The 21397-nt window shown below is 37.4% G+C and overlaps 2 protein-coding genes across 6 annotated transcripts in view; one reads left to right on the plus strand and one right to left on the minus strand.

Moving 5' to 3' along the window:
* PALMD (palmdelphin) overlaps positions 1–1030 on the plus strand; it is a 54892-nt gene extending 53862 nt beyond the window's left edge. For all 5 annotated transcript variants that reach the window (XM_059077560.2, XM_067040329.1, XM_067040314.1 and 2 more), the window contains one exon: positions 675–1030. In XM_059077560.2, the coding sequence (XP_058933543.1) occupies positions 675–718 (44 nt within the window). In that variant the 3' untranslated portion in view covers positions 719–1030. The remainder of the gene's footprint in view (positions 1–674) is intronic.
* Positions 1031–8202: 7172 nt separating this feature from the next.
* FRRS1 (ferric chelate reductase 1) overlaps positions 8203–21397 on the minus strand; it is a 43332-nt gene continuing 30137 nt past the window's right edge. Inside the window, exons 10-17 of the mRNA XM_059077536.2 lie at positions 21070–21182; positions 19275–19361; positions 15399–15496; positions 14679–14737; positions 13506–13649; positions 12260–12321; positions 12056–12179; positions 8203–8422 (exon numbers count right to left, since the gene is read on the minus strand). Of these exons, the coding sequence (XP_058933519.1) occupies positions 12087–12179; positions 12260–12321; positions 13506–13649; positions 14679–14737; positions 15399–15496; positions 19275–19361; positions 21070–21182 (656 nt within the window). The 3' untranslated portion in view covers positions 8203–8422; positions 12056–12086. The remainder of the gene's footprint in view (positions 8423–12055; positions 12180–12259; positions 12322–13505; positions 13650–14678; positions 14738–15398; positions 15497–19274; positions 19362–21069; positions 21183–21397) is intronic.

Genomic DNA, 21397 nt, shown 5'->3' on the forward strand with positions numbered 1-21397 from the left:
TGATACCAGAACAGAGAAATGTTATGAATTTTAAATCTACATTTTTAAAATGGTTTCTATATCCAATATACCATTAGCAGTGAAATATTCTCAAAAAGATAAATTTGCCCTTTGAAAGTACTTATAACATATCTTGACAAAGACATTTTATCATGACTTCAACTCCTAAATACTGGTTCATATTGTTTCATTATTAAAAATATTTGTTCTTGCCATTCTATACCCAAGGATGAAGCCCCTTAGGATAACCAAGTTTGATGAGTTAAAAGATAACCGAACCATCATGAATTGGGGTTTACATCAATGCTTTTTTCTCTTTAGTAGTACATAGCTCAGAAATATGCACAAAACAGTCATTGACCCATAGCTGTTTATCTATGGCTAACAGTGATACTGTGCACTAATCGTGTATTTACTCAATTTATGCTGTGTTTGCTCTTTTAATTTTTATAGAAATAGGATCCTTCTAGTTCTGAACCTGCTTCTTCCCTAAGTTAACCATAGCTTATTATTTCTACTATCTTTTTATGCTACTAAAACAATGCTCACATGGTTGGATAAAATCATCTGAGGTATGTTTCAAACTTTCCTGCAATCTATGTAATGGTCATTTACAGTGAAAAGTAAAGCTTTTTTCCCCATAACTCTCTCTCTATTTTTTCTTTATTTTGCAGCCTTAAGGATAAGAATGGCAAAGCTGGGGAAAAAAGTTATCTGAGAGGTGTACCATCTACCTAAACACCCTTTGAAGAAGAAACTAAGAAACATTCGCAAATTTCTCTTCTGGATATTTTGTTTCTTTTTCCTGAGATACAAAAAATTATAATTATACCCATATTAAGCCACGTGAATAAGCAGTAGTCATTATTTGAAACAAATTCCAAAAAAGCTGGGGAGAACAAACTCTTAACTTTTCCAGTTACTTGACATGATTCAGTGGGGGGGGGGAACCAACATATTTTTATTGTATTGATACCAAAGCATTTCTAATAAGAGCTTGTTAAATTTAAGAATAAAGTTATTTAAAATAGCCCGACTATATTTTATTAACTGACCTTGTAATTTTGCTGACACAAAGATTGAAAGATCATAGGAAGCCACTACACCTCATCACAAAAATATTCATCTTCAACTCTGACAAGTAAACATGCCATGCCAAGTCAACAAGGCTCTAAGACAACTACATCCTCCTGCTAAGGACCAATTCAGTTGAAACTTAAAATGCTTTGCGTACATTTTAAAGGTGCATGCAATAATTATCCTCATATTTGGGGACTGGATTTGGATTATCTTGATAGCGTACATGACTTTACAGTTGAAAACCAATATGTTCAGTTTTCTTGAAATATCATCTTTTCTTTCATTCAGTTCAATGTGAATTCCGGGGTACAATGACTGATTATGACCGAAGACGGTTGGATGGAGGACTTCCCAAATTCTCAACACAAATCTGATCTAATGTTTTACCAATTCTTGTTAACAAGTTAGAATCCTAATATTAAAACATAATAAGAAAGTGTACAACATTTCATTCCTAAGTATTCTTGCCAGGATGTTAAATCATGATTTGAAGAATACTCCCATACCAATTATTTCCTGCCTTACCTTGTTATACTGCCCTCCATCCAACACCCTCAAAATCCACTCAAATACATCTTCCCCTGGATCGTGCCAGTGCTAATCACCCAGGTCCTGACAAGTCTTTCAGTGAATGGTCTGTTTTCTCTTGGGAAAACACTGAATTGCCCTGGTGAGACCATGATAAAATTATCTTAGCTACTAGTGTGGAGGCAATGAGAAGTAAAAGAAGCGGATCTTGATGAGGGCAAGCATTACCTGGAGAGCATCAGCCTCAGATGAGTTGTCTGCAAGGGGCAGTTGTTCTCTAGGTGGAAAGAGCTCCGCTGCTGGCCTGGAATGTTCTGGAAAATCTGGAAGGTCAAATTTCAGAAGCACTTTAATACAAACACCCCTATCCCAGGTCCAAGTGTCCCATTCCTTCCTTTTCATGCTTCTGACTTTAGCATAAGTGACTTATCTAATCTGCACATTCTTTTGTAGCTCTGCCATCCTTGTGATTAAATCACTGGATTTGGGTCTTGGTTTTTGTACACAAAAGTTTATTGGAACACTGCCTGGCACCTAGTAAGTGATCAATAAGCAAATGAATGAATAAGTGATTCAGAGGGGGAAAGATGTAGTCTGCAAGGGGAGGCTGTGTAACACCAGTTGGGTTCAAGCAACATAAGCTTGAATCTGTCTGGCAGATCATGAGGCATGGACCATGCAAAAGTGGCCCAGCATGGCCAGAAGGTGTGGGATGTGGGAACTGGTCTTTTGCCTGGGGGTAAAGCGGGAGCTGCTGCAGAATTGGCTGCCAGGTGGGCAGAATGGGGTCTGAGTGCAAAGCTGGAGCCAGTCAGTCAGGGCTGCTGAGGTGAGTCTGGACCATCCACACACCAATCCACTGGCTCCTGTGCTCAGGGAAAAGGAAGGAAAGCTGGAAAATGGAAGTGAGGTGCCTTCTTGCTGCTATTACCATGCAGCATCCCTCCAGTACCCTCTACTGGCAAAGGCTAACATTGCTTCAGCTGGCAAAGAAGAAATGTTTACATCACAAAGCAGGGCAAAGAAGGGTGGATTTGGAGATGAAGCATTAAATGATGAAGATAAAGATGAAGCATTAAACTGGCACTGTCCACTCATTTTTCTACACAGCTTCCGTGTTTATCTTTCTACATACTGTTGACCATTCAAGCAACTAAAAAACAACTGTTTCCATCTAATAAGATGCAGCTATCCTTTAATAAAAAAAGATCTCACCTTCTCCCCCAAATGAGGAGACACACACTCCTGAGTTATGCTGCCCACAGCTAACTATATTCAACATTAAAGAACAGTTTTAGATTAAGAGAAAAATCCAAAAGAGAATACAAAGTTCCCATATACTCCACACCCAGTTTCCCCTATTATTAACATCTCACATTAGTATGGTACATTTGTTATAATTAATGAACCAATAGTGATACATTATTATTAGTTAAGGTCTTATAGTTTATTCAGATTTCCTTAGTTTTTACCTACTGTCCTTTTTTTCAGTTCCAGGATCTCATACAGAAAACCACATTACTTTTAGTTGTCATGTCTTCTTAGGCTCCACTTGGCTGTGACTGCTTTTCAGACTTTCCTTGTTTTTGACAAGCTTGACAGTTTTGAAAATTACTGGCCAAGTAGTGTAAGATGTCCCTCTATTGCATATTGTCTGATGTTTCTTTCATGATTAGACTGAGGTCATAAGTTTGGGAAAGGAAGACAAAAGAGGTAAATTGCCATTTTCATCACATCATATCAAGGGTAAGTACTTTCAACATGAAAGTACATACTGTTAATGTTGACCTTGATAGCCTAACTGATATAGTTTAGTCAGATTACTTCACTGTAAAATTATTCTTTTTTGCTGTATGCTTTGGCAGGAACTCACTATGCACAGCCCATACTTAAGGAGTAGGGAGTTAGGCTCACTCTCCTTGAGGATAGAGTATTTACATCAATTATTTCAAATTCTTCTGCGCAGGAGATTTGTCTATTCTCTCCCATTTGTTTATTTATTCAATCATTAATTTAAATCAGTGTAGACTCATGGGTGTTTACACTACACTTGAGTTATAATCCAACACAATTTGTTGCTCAAATAGCTCCAGCTTTGGCCACTGTAAGCTCTTTCAGTTTGTTCCTATGCACCTTTGACATACACCCATAAATGTTTTGAACATGAGATGACTTTCCATTTCATCAGGTCTTCTTTAGTTTCTTTCAATAATGTGTTGTATTTTTCATTGTACAAGTCTTACAGCTCCTTAAATTTATTCCTCTTTTATTCTGTTTGATGGTTGTGAATGGAATTGTCTTCTTAACTTCACTTTCAGATTGTTTTTACTAGTGCTTAGAAATGCAATTGATTTTTTTTTTTTTTTTTTTTTTTTTTTTTTTTGGTACGCGGGCCTCCTACTGTTGTGGCCTCTCCCGTTGTGGAACACAGGCTCTGGACGCTCAGGCTCAGTGGCCATGGCTCACGGACCCAGCTGCTCCGCGGCATGTGGGATCTTCCCAGACCAGGGCACGAACCCATGTCCCCTGCATCAGCAGGCAGACTCTCAACCACTGCGCCACCAGGGAAGCCCGTCAATTGATTTTGTATACTATAACTTTGCTGAACTTATTTCTTCTAGTAGTTGTTTACTGGATTCCTTAGGGTTTTCTTTGTATAAGATTATGTCATCTATGAAAAGTGATGGTTTTATTTCTTCCTTTACAATCTGGTTGTCTTTTATTTCTTTTTCTTGCTTAACTGCCCTTGTTAAAACCTCTAATACAACGTTGATGCAAAGTGGTGATGACACTCTTGTTTCCGATCTTAAGGTGAAAGTGTTCACTCATTTACCATTAAATATGATGACAGCTATCAGCTTTTCCTACATGTCTTTATTAGGTTGAGGAAATCCCCTTCTTTTCCACATTTGTCAAATACTTTATGAATGGGTGCCTCTCTTTAATTCTGTCAACTTTTTCTTTATGTCTTTTGGAGTCTGTTATTAGGCACATTCATATTTATCACTGCAATGTATTCTCTTTTATTAAAATTAATTTATTTTTGGCTGCGTTAGGTTTTTGTTGCTGCGCATGGGCTTTCTCTGGTTGCGGCGAGCGAGGGCTACTCTCTGTTGCAGTGAACAGGCTTCTCATTGCTGTGGCTTCTCTTGTTGTGGAGCACGGGCCCTAAGTGCACGGGCTTCAGTAGTTGTGGCTTATGGGCTCTAGAGTGCAGGCTCAGCAGTTGTGGCACATGGGCTTTGTTGTTCCACAGCATGTGGGATCTTCCCAGACCAGGGATCAAACCCGTGTTCCCTGCATTGGCAGGCGGATTCTTAACCACTGCACCACCAGGGAAGTCCTTGCCCCTTTACATTTAAATCATGTCATGGGTTTTACTTTTTTATCCATCTGACATTCTCTGCCTTTTAATTGGAGTATTTAGTCTACTAATGTTTAATATAATCATTAATATGGCTGAGTTTTGGCCTATTTTATTATTTGTTCTCTCTTTATCCCCTCTGTTTTCTTGATCCTTTATTTTTCTTTTCTTGCTTTTTTAATTAAATTACTTAAATAATTTTAAGATTTCATGTTATTTTTTTCTACTGGCTTTATATATTATATATGTCTTGTTTTTTTGTTTTCTGTAGGAATTACAATATACATTTTTAATTTTCTACATTAGAATTTTTCACTTAGAACATTGTATAACGTTATATAAGATGCAGATGTCTTTCAACTATGCAAGTCTATTATCTCTTGACATCCTTTATGCTAACTTGTTATATGTATTACATCTGCATACACTATAAACCCCACAAAACAATGTAGACTTTTTTTGCTTTGAACAGACATATTTATTATAAAGAATTTAAGTTGTAAAAATCCAAAGAGGTTTTTTTATTTACCATTTTGAGTGTTCTTCATTCTTTCCCCAGGATCCAACTATCATTTCTCTTCAGCCTGAAGAACTTCCTTTTGCCTCTTGTAGTGCAACAAAGTCTCTTAGATGTCCTTCTACCCAGAATGTCTTCATTTTTGTCCTCATTCTTGAAGGGTATTTTTTCCACAAGTATAATTCTTATTGACTTTTTTTCCTCTTTCAGACGTTATTTCACCCTGTCTGGCCTCCATATATTCTTATGGGAAGTAAAATGTTAACCAAATCATCGTTCCCCTGTTTGGAATGCTTAATTTTCCTCCTTCTCCTTTCAAGATTTGATCTGTATTTTTTGCTTTCAAGACTTTGACAATGATTTGTATAAATCATTGTATAAGCATGACTGTTCATATTTTCTTGCTTGAGTTGTTTTCCTGCATCATGAATCAGTAAAGTTAGGTCTTTTAGCAAATTTGGGGAGTTTCCAGTCATTATTAACTCAAATTCTCCTCTCTTTCTGAGATAATATCTAAAGATGCTATCATTTAACAGGTCTTGAGATTCTGTTCTGTTCAATTCTTTCCCCAAATTTTTTCCTTATTCTGTTCAAACATTAGATAATTGATTTATCTCCAAGTTCATTGGCTCTTTTTCCTGTCATCTCCATTCTGATATTAATTCTCTCCTGAACTCTTTCAAATACTGTAGTTTTTCAGCTTTCCAATTTCCATATGGTCTTTTTGTATTGTTTCTATTTCTATGTATTTTTATTTATAGCAAGCAATTTTTTATATAGTTGAGAATGATTATAATACATGCTTTAAAATCCTTATCTCCTCAATCTAATCATGTGAGAAATCTCAAAGGTTGGTCTCCATTGGTTGTTCTTTCTTTAGAGCAAGGGTTAACAAACTGGCCCAGAGGCCAAAGTCATCCCACATCTTGTTTGTATGGCCCACAAGCTTAAAATAATTTCTCACATTTTTCGAAGGTCTGTTTTAAAAAATGCTTATGCTACAGAGACCATATGTGGTCCACAAAACCTGAAATATTTTCTATCAGTCCCCTTAAAGGAAAGTTAGCTAACCCCTGCTTTGGAGAATGGGCCAGAGTTTCTTGGTTCTTTTTATGTCAGGTAATTTTGGATTGTCGTCGGTACATCATAAAATAACATACTGGATTCCCTTATTTTTCACCAGTGAATATGGCTTCTTTTGTTTTAGCAGGCAAATAACTGGGTTGGACTGCAAACTCTGTTTCTTGTGTTCCAGCTCCAATCTCAAGTCAACTTTTTTTGTTTGGTCTAGCTGCTTTGCACCTGCGTTATGCATGTGAACATATTCAGGGATCATTCAGAGATATGGGCAAACAGGATTTGGGATGCCCTCTCTAGTGTTTTCCTTTCCAAGAAAGGAACTCCCCTCCCTTCACCCCACTCTGTGATAGCTGCAGTTGACCAGCCATCAGTCCTCTGGATTCCTATGCCAGAAACACTGCAGTCCCCCTGCCATCCAACACCACATATACAGTGGACTTCAACTGTCCTGAAACTAAAAACAGTGAAAACAGGGAACTCCAAACAATTTTCCTCCTCTGAGTGTGGACACCTCATCCAAATCTTCCTGCTTCTTGTCACTCTCTGTGGCTTTCAGATAGCTGCTTTTTGAAGTTTACTCTAGTTTTCTGAAGGACAGTCTATTTGGCAGGATCTTAACCATTACTGGCAATGGAAATCACATATTTAGAATGTATGAGTTCAGGAAGTTCTTATCTGCAGAGCTTGATTACCATGTCTGAGTACCTGATTGGGAACCAAAAATTTGTTTATGTTCTTACAAGAAACCCAGAGTACAATACAATTTATTTTATGTGTTTATAAGATATATGAAGAAGATATACTTCTAAAGATATCACAGGGAGATCAGCTTGGTGCTTTGCAACGACCTAGAGGGACAAGATAGGGAGGGTTGGAGGGAGGCTCAAGAGGGAAGGGATATGGGGATATATGTATACATATGGCTGATTCACTTTGTTGTACAACAGAAACTAACACAGTATTGTGAAGCAATTATACTCCAATAAAGATCTATTTTAAAAAATAAAATAAAAATTGGGGAAAAAACCACTACTTAAGGTTTTTGGTAAAATATAAAATAAAATAAATAAATTTTAAAGATTAATAAAATCCATGAAAAACCACTGGAAAAAAATAAAGAAAGAAAAAAATAAAGATATGTTCTAGGAACTGTCTCTCCTCTAAACCAGAGTTATATGACCAGGCATTATATAAAATGACATTAACTTATTTGATAACAAAATATGAAATTAAGCTGATACGAATTTTAGGGCAAACAAACCTCCCAGATCTTTCCACCCAAAGATATAATCCAAGAGTAGTAATCAGATAAATATTTGTTTTACTGAAGTGAAATTCACGTAACATAAAATAATCCTTTTAAAATGGCATTTCTTATATTCACAATGTTGTACAACCACCACCTCTATCTACCAACAAAATATTGTCAGCACCCCAAAATAAAATCTTATGCCCATCATGCAATTACTCCCCATTCTCTCCTCCACTCCCTCCCCTCAAGGCCCTGGCAACCACCACTCTGCTGTCACTATGCGTTTACCTATTCTGGATATTTCATATAGTCATAATATGTGACATTTTGTGTCTGATTCACTTAGCATAATAGTTTTTTTGTTTGTTTATTTGTTTGTTTGCTGTTCCTCTTCTTATTCCAGTCCTTTGATGTCTCTGGTAGCCATGGAGAAGCATAATGTTCTGAAGTTTCATCTATGTGACAGCATGCATCAGTACTTCATATCTTTTTATGGCTGAATAATATTTCATTGTATGTATGTACCACAACTTGCTTATTCATTTATCTGTTGATGGACACGTGGGCTCTTTCCATCATTTGGGTACTGTGAATAGTGTTCCTATAAACATCAAATTTTTAATTTATTTTTTATTGTGGTATAATATACATAACACAAAATTTTCCACTGTAACTACTTCCAAGGGTACAATTCAGTGCATTAAGTACATACACAGTGTTATGTAAGCATCACCACTATCAATCTCCAGAACAATTTCATCATCCCAAACAGAAATTCTGTACCCATTAAATAACATCTCCCCATTCTTCCCTCTCTCCCAGTCCTGGGTAATCACCCTTCTACTTTCTATGAATTTGACTAGTCTAGGTACTCCAAGTAAATAAATCATATAATAGCTGTCCTTTCTTGTCTGTCTATTTCACTTAGCATAATGTTTTCAAGGTGAATATCAAATTTTTTATCAAATAAAAACTACACATTCCATAGGTAAAAACTACTAAAGTTTAACACTGTAATCAAAAGCAATGACATCATCAACAACATGTACAAAGCACCTTTTGCTGGTACCACTTCCTTCCTTCCTCATAACTGCCCTGTGAGATGGGCTTTACAGATGAAGGAATGAGGCTCAGAGAAAACGAGCGATTTGCCCAACGACATGAGTCTTATAAATCAGACATGCATGCTCAGGTCTTCCAGCTCCACTCCCAGACACTCAGTCTTTTTTATGTACAGGGTTATCTGCCTCCCAGCATGCCATTTATAAGGATGCTCAGGAGAAACCTATGTAGAAGGAACAGTCAGGGAAGCCTCCAAAAACAAGAAGGATTTTTGAGCCAGAACTTAATAAACTAGTTTTTGCTAGAAAGAAGGGAACAGAAAGGGCATTCCAGGCAGGTGATCATCAGTGACCTGGGTGCAGACATGAGCCTGGTGGGTATTGGGCAGGAAGGAAAGAAGGAGGGTGTGCACAGTGACAGTGTGTAACCTAATCTGATTTGAAAAGAGCTTAGAAGAATCCTTTCTTTCATTCCCATCTACAATGGATTATCTTAAACAAGGACCATTGTTCTTTTTTTTTTCCTTGCTTCACCAGAATATACAGACAAATAGAATTCAGCCAAAAGCTACAGGTCCCCCCTAGGGCTTCCTGGTTGGCATCTGCTGCATCTGTCTTTTCCCACCACAACCTGGACTGGGGCAAGATGTGGAGGGATGAATATCACTTAACACACATTAGAGCCAAAATCCTGATAACCAAGTAGGCACTAAAGTGTTATTCGATAACTTATGCCATAGGCTACCTACGTCCTTAAGATTGACTTCCAAAGATAAGAAAATAGGGCTTCCCTGGTGGCGCAGTGGTTGAGAGTCCACCTGCCAATGCAGGGGACGTGGGTTTGTGCCCCGGTCTGGGAAGATTCCACATGCCGCGGAGCAGCTGGGCCCATGAGCCATGGCCGCTGAGCCTGCACTCCGCAACGGGAGAGGCCACAACAGTGAGAGGCCCGCGTACAAAAAAAAAAAAAAAGAAAATAATAAAAACAAAAATAGCCTCAGTTATGAATGCTATCCAAACCACAACTTTCTAGAATTTTTCACTTTTTTTCAAAAATAAGTAGTTATTTTTATTTTATAGAAGAACTCATCTTTAAGAAGAAAACTCATGATTTTGCTATTTGGGGCAACATTGCTGAAGATATAAAGACATTTAGTTTAACAATTACTCCTATCAAAAGATATCTTTAAAAAAACAGATTGTTTATTACAAAAACAAGAAGGAAAACTGAGAGGAGCAACGAATAGGCATTTTCAATTTGTAGATGTCAACCATTCATAAGCAGAAGAATCATAGTTTGATATTAATGAAAAGGTTTGTTGGTCTACTAAGGTTAGATGACAAAGACTTCTTTGGGCAACTCTGTATATCAATTGATGATATATCAAAATAGTGCCAACAGATGAATCAATGAAAAAGAAAAGTTAAAATAGGTTAGCCTCAGCACTGGAAATCCAGCAAGCTCACATATTTGAAAACGAAACCCACTAAGGTTCATCTTCTCCTTAAACAAATCTTTCCTTGTCAAATGTATAATATAATTTATTAAGAGAATTTTATTAACCTTTAGGCCCCTAATAATTGAAAATTAGAGGAAAATATTTTAGTATACAGTTAACTTTCTATACTAAACAAAATGTTTTTAAATAAAGACATTCAAAAGGAAATCTTAGACTGTAAATAGCCTGGCACTTATAGAACATAAACACGGAAAGTTCATATCTCAACCCTAAGCTACTTATGATAAACACCTGTATAAAGAACAAAAACATACCATTTTACCCAGTGAAAGATGTAAGATACATCGCTGAGGCTATTATTTATACCAGATAGAATTTAGGTCCTTGGACCAATCAGAAAGAACACCTAAAAAAGTAAAATATGCCTCCCTAAACTTTTTATTTTAAGAATGTAGAGTTTTGCTTGTTTCCTCTGCCTAAACTAGTTATGTTCATCTGTTACAGGGTCACAGGAATGTAAACGGAAGTATCAAACAACGGTTACAAACAATCATGGTTAGAAAACAAATAGAATTGAAACCAGAAAATAACAACATTGGTCCCTAATTTCAGTTTGTAACCTATAACTGTTAGGCAAAAAAAAAAAAAGAGAGAAAATTTTCAAATAAATATTAAGAGTTGGTGAATTTTAAGAGAAATGCCATCCCAAGATATTATCTAAGTACTAAAAATGAATCAGCACAAGTGAACAGTAACAAAGCGGTAGTATTATGGCGCCACCCACTGGCTAGAAGTCCTCATAGCAAACATGAGACCCAGTCATAAAATAGAAATTTTTGGAAATGGAAGAGAAATAACATTGATAATTCTAATTCATTTTAGCATCAGGATCTTCTAACAAAACAGAACCACCCATGTTATTTTATTACCACAAGGACAAAGAATAACTCTTAAATATGTTCACAAGAGTGAATTTTATTAATTTTGAAATGCAAGTCTACAATCTCCAAAGGCTAAGACAACCTCAGAGTCAAAACAATTAGCATATAAAATGCCATTTTAGCTCTGTAACTGAATATATAAAGACACTCTTAATCAGAAGATGCACACTTGCATTTCACTGCTAAGAAAGAAATTATAATATTAATAATATATTTAAATGTTAATGAAATGGTGTTAGCCCTACTTTCACCTTTACCAGGGAAGTAACAAAATACATGAAACAAGGGATATATCCAAAACACTGGACCGAAAAACATGTTTCTAAAAAATTTTTAAGAAAGGGGGGAAGGGGAAAAAATCCTAAGAAAGACCATTCAGATAAACTAGTAAAAATAAATGTTTTCTTTAAAGTACCACAGCACCTTTATAGTCCAAAATATATTTACCTTAATACTATCTGCATTTTATCCTATGACATCTTTTTTTTCCCAAACAGTTCTTTTCTTACATGCTAACATTCTTAAAATTTCAGCATAAGAAATATTTGAGTCATTTCTCCTCAAGTACAGTCTTCCCTTTAAGACTCAGAATAATACATAAAAGCTTGACATCAATTTATAGCCCATAGGACCCTACTGAATGTTGATCTCTAAAGACCAGACTTCCGAATTTCTCTACAGACATGGCCTGGTCTTCCTAATTAGAAGTCATGAATACGCTCCAGGAAGTCGGTACAGGCATCAAGTTTTTTGGCTTGATGATAATTATCACCTGGTCTGCAAAAGCCAAGGTCTTCGCTCGCTCATTGATGGTTGATTGCAGATAAGAACATAGTGAGAAAAGTCAAATTCCCACAGACATAAATTGCTAACACTGCCTTTTTAAAAGCATAACCCTGAAAGAAAAAAATTGAGATATAAAAAAAGAATAACTATCATTAAGGTTTGTGTCAATAAAGAAGAAAAAAAGACTTACTTCTGCTTCAGCTGCAGTAAATGACTGGAGGATCTGAATTCTATCATCATCCAATATTTCAACTGTCAAGAATAAGAACATAAGTTTGTAAGGCCAGTGGGTATGCAGATAAACTAATTCTCAGAAAAAAAAAAAAAAAAAAACACCTGATTTGTAGCGTTTGCTGATTTCCAGGATGTTCATTCTCCCATTTCAAGTGACTGAATGTTGCAAACTTCTTGAATACTTCAGGGTCTCACAAATTAGGTCAAGCTGGCTACAGCATACATTTGTTAAAAGACTTTCTCCTAGTCAATAAACACCATACCTAACTCCTAGCAATCCAAGTTTTAAGTACATATGTATTTTAAATAGCAAGCCATAATCTAGTGATCAAAAGTCCTTTAAGACTCAATCCCCATACAATATTGTAAATCAACTATACTTCAACTAAAAACAAAACAAAAAAAGACTCCAACCCTATGTATGTGACCCTACCAAGAACCAAAAAAATGGTAGGACAGATATTTAGTATTCAGTTCCTAAAAGCTGCCCAGGCTCCTAGATTCACAGCACACACACTAGACAACAAACAGGTTTTGTTTTTAAGAAGGCCACCTTTACTTATTTGAGGGGCTGAGAACTAGATAGGACACAAAAGACAGTCAGACTAGAAATCAAGCTAAAATGTCACTGATTCTCTACTAATCTCTTCTAATGGCTACAGGTATCTTACCCTGCCTAGAGATGAGACCAAAACAGACCTTGCCACTAGAGAGCGCCGGCAAAATAAATCCTTCCTATCTAGCGCGCTGGTTAGCTAGCTACATACGATGTATAGGGCAACCTAAGTGACAGCACACAGGAAGTTTGTCAAATAGGTAAAATTTGTCTGCAGCTTTGCCCTGTGTTGACCATGGGCATCTCTTCTTCCTCCATCTCAGGGGTCTCTCAGCTCCAGGCATTCAGGGCTCTCAGTACATTCTAGCCCCAAGTCAGACCAGCATGAAAAGTAAAAAGTACCTACAAAGAAGCCCTCTTCCCTAAAACCTCTTTCCCTTGCATTTTACTCACTGATTCTAATACTAATGAACATAAAAAATAAACGCAGAAATTTTCCACTATTTTTACCATAGACTGAGTAATCAAAACAGAAACTTTAGTAAGCTACCATGTAAAGGTCAACCATTAGTGTCAAGAAACTAATTATATTCCAACAGTTTGTATAAAAGTGATTCTATATAACACTGCTCTTTGAACAGGTTACCTTTTCTAGAGAGCCGGTAAGTGTGTACCTCCAGAACAATCTCTGTCCCAACATGCCAGGCTACAAATCCAATCATTGCATAGGTTTTCCATGGCCCAGGAAGATTCAATCCTGGTAAATCCATTCCCAGGAACATTGCTGCCACTACACTCATAAGGAAGAAATACATATACTCAAATGCAATTCAAGAGGTAACTGTGTATGCATGCATACATGTGTGTGAATTATATCAAGTAAAATATACTAGAAGAGTTTATGATATCAATTAGATTAATATTTAAGAACAAATAGTTAATTTAGCTTTTTTTATTTTAACACCAGAAAGGCTAAGAGGAAATAATAATTACAATCTACCAATTGTTAAAAAAGAGGTACCCAAATTTTTCAAAATGTTTTAAGTCTGCAGTGTAGGAAGGGAGAAACATATGGAAACCATTTCTGATTATACCTCCCATTCCACGAATTTCTATAAACTGTAGAAATGTGAGGATAGGAGGTGTCAGCTTAGGTATTTATTACAGAAAGCATCGAAGTACACTGGATAATCATACTTGATTTTTGAAAAAAACCTTTCCCTGAAAGGTACCATCCCCATGGAGAAAATCTGGAGACAGCGGGCTGGGACCCCGGAGCCCACTTCAGCCCAACCCACGACTGACCCACAAGTTGAGCTGCTTAAATGTTTGGTCATCAGCATAGCTTATTCTGCTGGCAAAGGCAAATGCTAAAAAAAAGTCTCGGGCTTCCCTGGTGGCGCAGTGGTTGGGAGTCCACCTGTCGATGCAGGGGACGTGGGTTCGTGCCCTGGTCCAGGAGGATCCCGCGTGCCACAGAGCGGCTGGGCCTGTGAGCCGTGGCCACTGGGCCTGCGCGTCCAGAGCCTGTGCTCCACAATGGGGAGAGGCCACAACAGTGAGAGGCCCACATACCGAAGGGGAAAAAAAAAATTCTCAAAAGGAGAGTTTTAAAGTCATTTTAAAAACCTTGAAACTGAAATAATGGCTTAAATAGTTACCTCTAGAAATTACTTTCTGGATTTCAATGTTTGACTGATTTCTCAACAGCCAATTACTCCAATTACTAATGCATCTAAAAATCATTTAAGCCAAATTACAACTTGCAATATAAACAACCTGCAATTATATATGAATAAGTAGCATCACATTTACTTACCTGCTATTATTCTAGCAGCTGTTCCCATACTCCAATGAGTCCACTTAAACATTTGCCTTCTACCAAATAAAGAACCAGTCAGTATTATTAAAAGTGATGGAACTACAATTAATTCCCAAGAGAATAAAAAGCATGTAATTTCCCTATTGCCTAGGAGTTAGATATCTGAAATACATTTTAAAACCTTTTTTTTGGTATGCGGGCCTCTCACTGTTGTGGCCTCTCCCATTGCGGAGCACAGGCTCCGGACGCGCAGGCCCAGAGGCCATGGCTCACGGGCCCAACCGCTCCGCGGCGTGTGGGATCTTCCCGGACCGGGGCACGAACCCGTGTCCCCTGCATCGTCAGGTGGACTCTCAACCACTGCGCCACCAGGGAAGGCTATAAAACCTTTTAAAGTAAGTATAATTTATCACTGAATTTTATAAAATGCAAAAAAGGAATTGGGAATTGGTTTCCCAACTAATGACATCCACATTAAAAGCATTTATAGGGCTTCCCTGGTCGCGCAGTGGTTGCGAGTCCGCCTGCCGATGCAGGGGACACAGGTTCGTGCCCTGGTGCGGGAAGATCCCACATGCTGTGGAGCGGCTGGGCCCGTGAGCCATGGTCGCTGAGCCTGCGCGTCCGGAGCCTGTGCTCCGCAACGGGAGAGGCCACAACAGTGAGAGGCCCGCGTACCGCAAAAAAAAAAGCATTTATAAATAAAGACTTAAGTACCTTGGGTCATGTAAAGGTGGTCTGAAGGCTGCCGAAAGAAGCTGAAGAACTGCTAAAATCATCACTATACAACCAAGGTATGGGTGATAACCTGCATGCTGAACAAAGTTACATCATTTTAATGGTCTCAATCTTGCCCATCGATTAAACCCTCACGTTAAAAATAATACACACAGATGTATTCTTAGCGTTTTTCTGTAGCTTTAAACATTTAATAATGATAGTTATAATAGCAGGCACCGTTCACTGAGTCTCTATACCAGGCACATACTTTATACACATTATCACTAATGTTCACTCTGATGCTTGACAGTTAGTTATCAATATCCCACTTCTACAAATGGGGGGAACTGAGGCTCAGAGATATCAAGTAATGCATCCAAGGTCACACAGTGTGTAAATGGTTGTGGTGGAATCCATGCACAGAATGCTGCTTCTTCCCACCAGGATGTTAGATGACCACCAACACTAGCACAGCCATCTGAAGCCCACCTAGGACTAGTTAGTATCTGCATGTCAGGAACAATCAACCCAGTGTATTTTAATTACTTGTTCAGGCCTCTATGTTTCCTGGAGCTGAAGGTCCTGCTTGAATCCTTGTAACCCATATGCTTAACAGAGCCTTAGTCACTCAATAAATGTTTGCTGATCAAGAGAATAACCTGCACAACCACTGTACTAAAATCTCACCTCCTCTGTTCAGCACAAAGGTCTAAGCCAAGAAAAATCATCAACACAATACCTCAACAGTTTTGGCTACACTCTTCCCTCAGTGATGTGTGCCTGCTGAAAACAGCAGACAGTTGGATTAGATCACTGTGCACAATTATTTCGTTTAAAAACTTAAGAGAGGAATTAAGAAGATGCTCTAATACGTTACACGTTTAAATAGAGGGATATCACAGTCTGTTGTCACTGACTCCCATGCTTGGGAAGGCTCTAAAACCTGTGATCTAGAACAAGGACATAGTGGTTTCCAAGCCAAGATAGGAAGCTTTTGCAAATTAGGAACTAAAAGTTGACAGAAGAGCACTGTAAAACTTTCAAGCCATGGACTCAGTTATACACAGATAAGTTATAACCTGGACCCTGGAGATGGAAAGTGCCTCTCTCTAATAAAAAACAGTTAACAGCAGCAACAAAATTCTTATATATTTAGAATGTGCTGGAACTATCCTAAGTGCTTTCAGTTAATTAACTCTCAACCCTCAGAAAGCCTATAAGATAGATACTCTACTATCCCCACTTGAGTAAACCGACGGACAGAGAAGTTAAGCAACTTGCCCAGGGTGTCTCAAGTAATAAGTGATGACATGAGGATTTGAACCCAAGCAGTCTGGCTGTACAACTGTGCTCTTAACCTTTTTACTACCATAGTCATAAACTGCAAAGACTACAAAGTTTACAAAATAAGTATTACGCTTGTCCAAGTACCTGGATAAAATAAAGTTTCAATATCTTGAGTCATATCAGAAAATCTTCATAATTTCCTTTAAAAAAAATAGGTTGACCATGGAGTTTCCTTAAAAAACTGAAAATAGAGCTACCATGCCATCCAGCAATCTCACTCCTGGGCCTATATCCAGAGAACACCATAATTCGAAAAGATACATACACCCCAGTGTTCATAGCAGCACTATTTACAATAGCCAGGACATGGAAGCAATCTAAATGTCCATCAACAGAGGAATGGATAAAGAAGTTGTGGTACATATATACAATGGAATATTACTCAGCCATAAAAAAGAATGAAATAACATCATTTGCAGCAACATGGATGGACCTAGAGATTGTCATACTGAGTGAAATAAGTCAAGGAAAGACAAATATCATATGATATTGCTTATATGTGGAATCTAAAAAAAGGGTACAGATGAACTTATCTACAAAACAGAAACAGAGTTACAGATGTAGAAAATAAACTTATGGTTACCAGGGGGTGGGGGAGGAGGAATAAACTGGAAGATTGGGATTGACATATACACATTACTATATATAAAATAAATAACTAATAAGGATCTACTGTAGAGCACAGGGAACTCTACTCAGTACCCTGTAATGGCCTATATGGGAAAAGAATCTAAAAAAGCGTGGATATATGTATATGTGTAACAGATTCAATTTGCTGTACACCTGAAACTAACACAACATTATAAACCAACTATACCCCAATAAAAATTGTTTTAAAAAAATAGGTTGACCAATCTATAAACTACCTAAAAAGCAGAAAGGAGATTTCCTAATAATATTGTGACCCAAGAGTCATCAATCTTAGCCCTTGTAGCAACAGCCCAAACTGAAATATTAAATTTTAATATCCAATTCTGACCGGCTCTTAAATTAGAAGAGTATAATGGAAGCACAGGCTCTAACCTTAGGTACATCTCCAATTCTCAATAAGCCTCATTCATTCATTCTATAAATATTTACTGAATATCTCATGTACCTGAATCTGTTCTGGGTATCAGAGATACATTAGCAAACATACCAGTAAATATCCTGTCTTCTCATGGAGTTCACATACTAATGTGAGAAGACAGACAAAGAAAAGATATAATATTTAAGTAAATTATCTGAAAAGACATAAGGTAAAGATTGCTTCAGGAAAAAAATGAAGCAGAGCAGGGCTCTTTGAGAAGCTATTATTTGAGCAAAGACTTGAAGAAGGTGAGGGAGTAGAGGAGGCATGACCAAGGCAGAAAGAAGAATCTTTGCAAAGACTATAAAGCAGAATAAATAAATAAATAAATTTTTTAAGAAAAAACCTATAAAGCAGGAGCATACCTAGCATTAGCCCAGTGTGAAATGAAATGAGCTATTGGATGAGGAAAAGAGTAGATCAATTCAGGGAGTAACTGGGAGCCAATCATGGAGGACTTTGGCTTTAACTCTGAGTAAAACTGGGAGGCATTAGAGAAACCAGTTTAGGGGACAGGAATGACATCATTTATGTTTTTTAAAAATCACTCTGCTTCTTGGTTGAAAACAGATTGTACATGGGCAAGGGCTGAAATAGAGAGACCAATTAGGTGCCTACTGCAAAAAAGTCCAGGCAAAAGATGATGGTGGCTCAAACCCACATAGTAGTACCAGTGATGGTGAAAAGTGTTGTATTTGACATGTAAAGCCAATTGGATTTCCTGATGGATTTGATATGGGGTGTGAGAGCAGAGTTAAGAATAATTCCAACGTTTTGGCCTAAGAAGGGAACTGCAAGCAACTAATATGGGGATGACAGCACGTGGAGCAAGACTGGGAGGAGAGATCAGGAATTCCGTTTGAGACGCCTCAGACATGCAAGTTGAGTTCCTGAGTAGACAGCTGTTTGTGTGAGTCTCAGTCAGGGTAGAGGTCTAAGCTGGAGATACACATTTGAGAGTAAGTCTCAGTTTCTTCATTTGTGACATGGGATTATTATCAATAACAATTTCATTTGAGGTTTAAATTTGACAACACATGTAAAGCACTTAGCACAGTTGCTCAGTAGGAATGCAACTAATGTTAGCTTAGTGATAGTCAGAGTATTAGTTAGAGAAAACCACTTACAGTGTTCATGTTCCTCAGATATCATGCTTTCAATTTTTACCATTCTATAGCAAGAAAATGTATTAAAGCTATATAGTGTATATTTAAAATTTGAGGCAGTCTAAAAATACATTCCATTACCAAGTAATCTGCACTTACAGTCTCACTTCATCCCTGACCACCAACCATGTGAAATAGTCATCAGAGGATTCAAAAAGGAAGGAAAGAGAGATACATGCAGAAATATCTTTTTACCCATCATCTGAGAATAAAACAGCAATCTCCTTTGGCACCAAAATGACTGTTAAACATATAAATTGAATAAAAACATTCTGTTTAAGATCTACTTACCCAATTCCAGCCTCCTCTGTAAATAAAAGGCAGAAGAAAAGCAATAAAAGTGAGGGCAGAAGTAGTAAGCATGAGCATTCGATGTACCTGCAAGGATGAAATGACAAATGAGAAGAGAGTTAACCACATAAGAGAAAGGAGTTGACGTCACTATGAAGATTATGGGATGAGATTCACAGAAGGCATGCATTCAATTGACACCTAGCCACAATTTGTGGTCAATTAAAAACAAAAATCTTACTATTCCATTGAACTTTAAAGAAAAGCCTAAGCTGCCAACCTCATCATTCTAAAGCATCTGCCAAGACTTCACCTGCACAGAACAGCAGGAATGGATATTTCACACACACAGAGCACTTACTTGCCAAGTCCATCATTTTCTTCCAAACACATTTATTAAGTTCCACCACCAAGCACAGTGCTTGGATACAATGAAACTGCAAGGAAACAGAAAGTACTATTTCCTAGGGAGTCTGGGATTTAATTGAGCAGATAAGAGAAACATATTTGAAATGTGGAATTCATTATCCAAATGAGGAGAATACTGAGAGTGAAAATGGGCACTGTTAGTTGATTATGTGAGGATAACTGATGCAAACCAAAACTATCCCAGAGAATGTAGGACATATAATCACTATATACACAGATAGATAGATAGATAGATAGATAAATAGATACACACACACGCACACACATATATGGTGTGTGTGTGCATATATATATATATATATATATATATATATATATACACACACACACACATCACCAGAAAGTAGAACATATAGTCACCCTAGACAGTGGAGGATTTGGATTGGTAAAGAGGAGACATAAAGAGTTTTCCAGTTGGGAATATGCACATGAGAAGAGGGGAGAGAGAGAGAGAGAGAGCAACCAAAGGCAGAGACAGGAGCAAGTCATGTAGCAGTCATTACTGAGAACAAATAAAACAGATTAACACTGCCAGCCAAAAGTGAGAAATAATTTTAGATAAGGTAAATCTTAAAAGCTACAAATTTATGTAAAGTTTCAAGAATACCTCTTATAAAGTCAAAACTGTTCCAATAAGCAGTATTTTTTTCTATAAGCAGACATGTACATTCTATCTAAACACATAGTCATTGATCTTCCACTATATGTGCAAATATCTATACTCCATGACAAATGAAAGATAAAGGTTTGTTTTGTTTTGTTTTGAGGGGTATTTATTGATTCTTGCTCATGTTTCTATTAAAAGACTGCCTCCTAATCCCATGGGAAGGGACAGCATTAAAAAGGACACTTGTAGTTTCTCTTCCCACCCACACAGGAGATACATGATCTTGACTGGTAAGCTAGGGACGGCCTAACATTCACTGGTGCATCAACCAGAGGACAGAACACTGCTTTGCAACATAGTAAGCACCCACTATTTCTTTCTTCTTCTCTGCTACCTTCCTCAACCCATCTGTACTCAGTGCAGTGGGTGAATGTTCTTCTAGTCTCTTCTTCTGCAAGTAGACATGTAACTCAAGATCATCTGGGTCCCCAAATCCATGTTCCAAAGAAACGCACATGGCACTGATACATTCTCCAATCCAGCCTGGCCCTTCATAGAGCTGTCTTTATTTTTATTTCCATCAAGTATCTGTGCCTATTCTCAATTGGTTAAGAAACCAAAGAGCAAAAAGAAATTATGAGGATTCCAAAATTACAACTATAATCATACACACACAAAAAAAATCTGCTTACTTCATGTGTTTTCATGTTGCAATGTTCAGATAATATGGAAATTGCATTAACCTTTTTCTCCACCTACCTGAAACCAAGCTGCATCACCAAATAAAGGCTTTGACCAAACAGGTTTGAAGAACCGGGCAATCAGTACACCTACGCTAACTGTAGTCATCCATGCCACGAACATTAAGGCACCTACAGATGAGAAAATGCAACAGTTAACAACACAGTCTAATTAAGCTGTCTCTTAAATGACCAAGCCAAATGCATAGAAAATGTAAATAGCCAACAAAAATACATTCAGCTGACATAAACATAACCTAAATATCAATGCTTTTACCACCACCACTACTACTGCTAATAGCTAACACTTCCAAAGCTCTTATTTTGTGCCAGGCACTGTCTCTAAG

This window comes from Kogia breviceps, chromosome 1 (genome assembly GCF_026419965.1).
Source record: "Kogia breviceps isolate mKogBre1 chromosome 1, mKogBre1 haplotype 1, whole genome shotgun sequence".
Lineage (NCBI taxonomy): Eukaryota > Metazoa > Chordata > Mammalia > Artiodactyla > Physeteridae > Kogia > Kogia breviceps.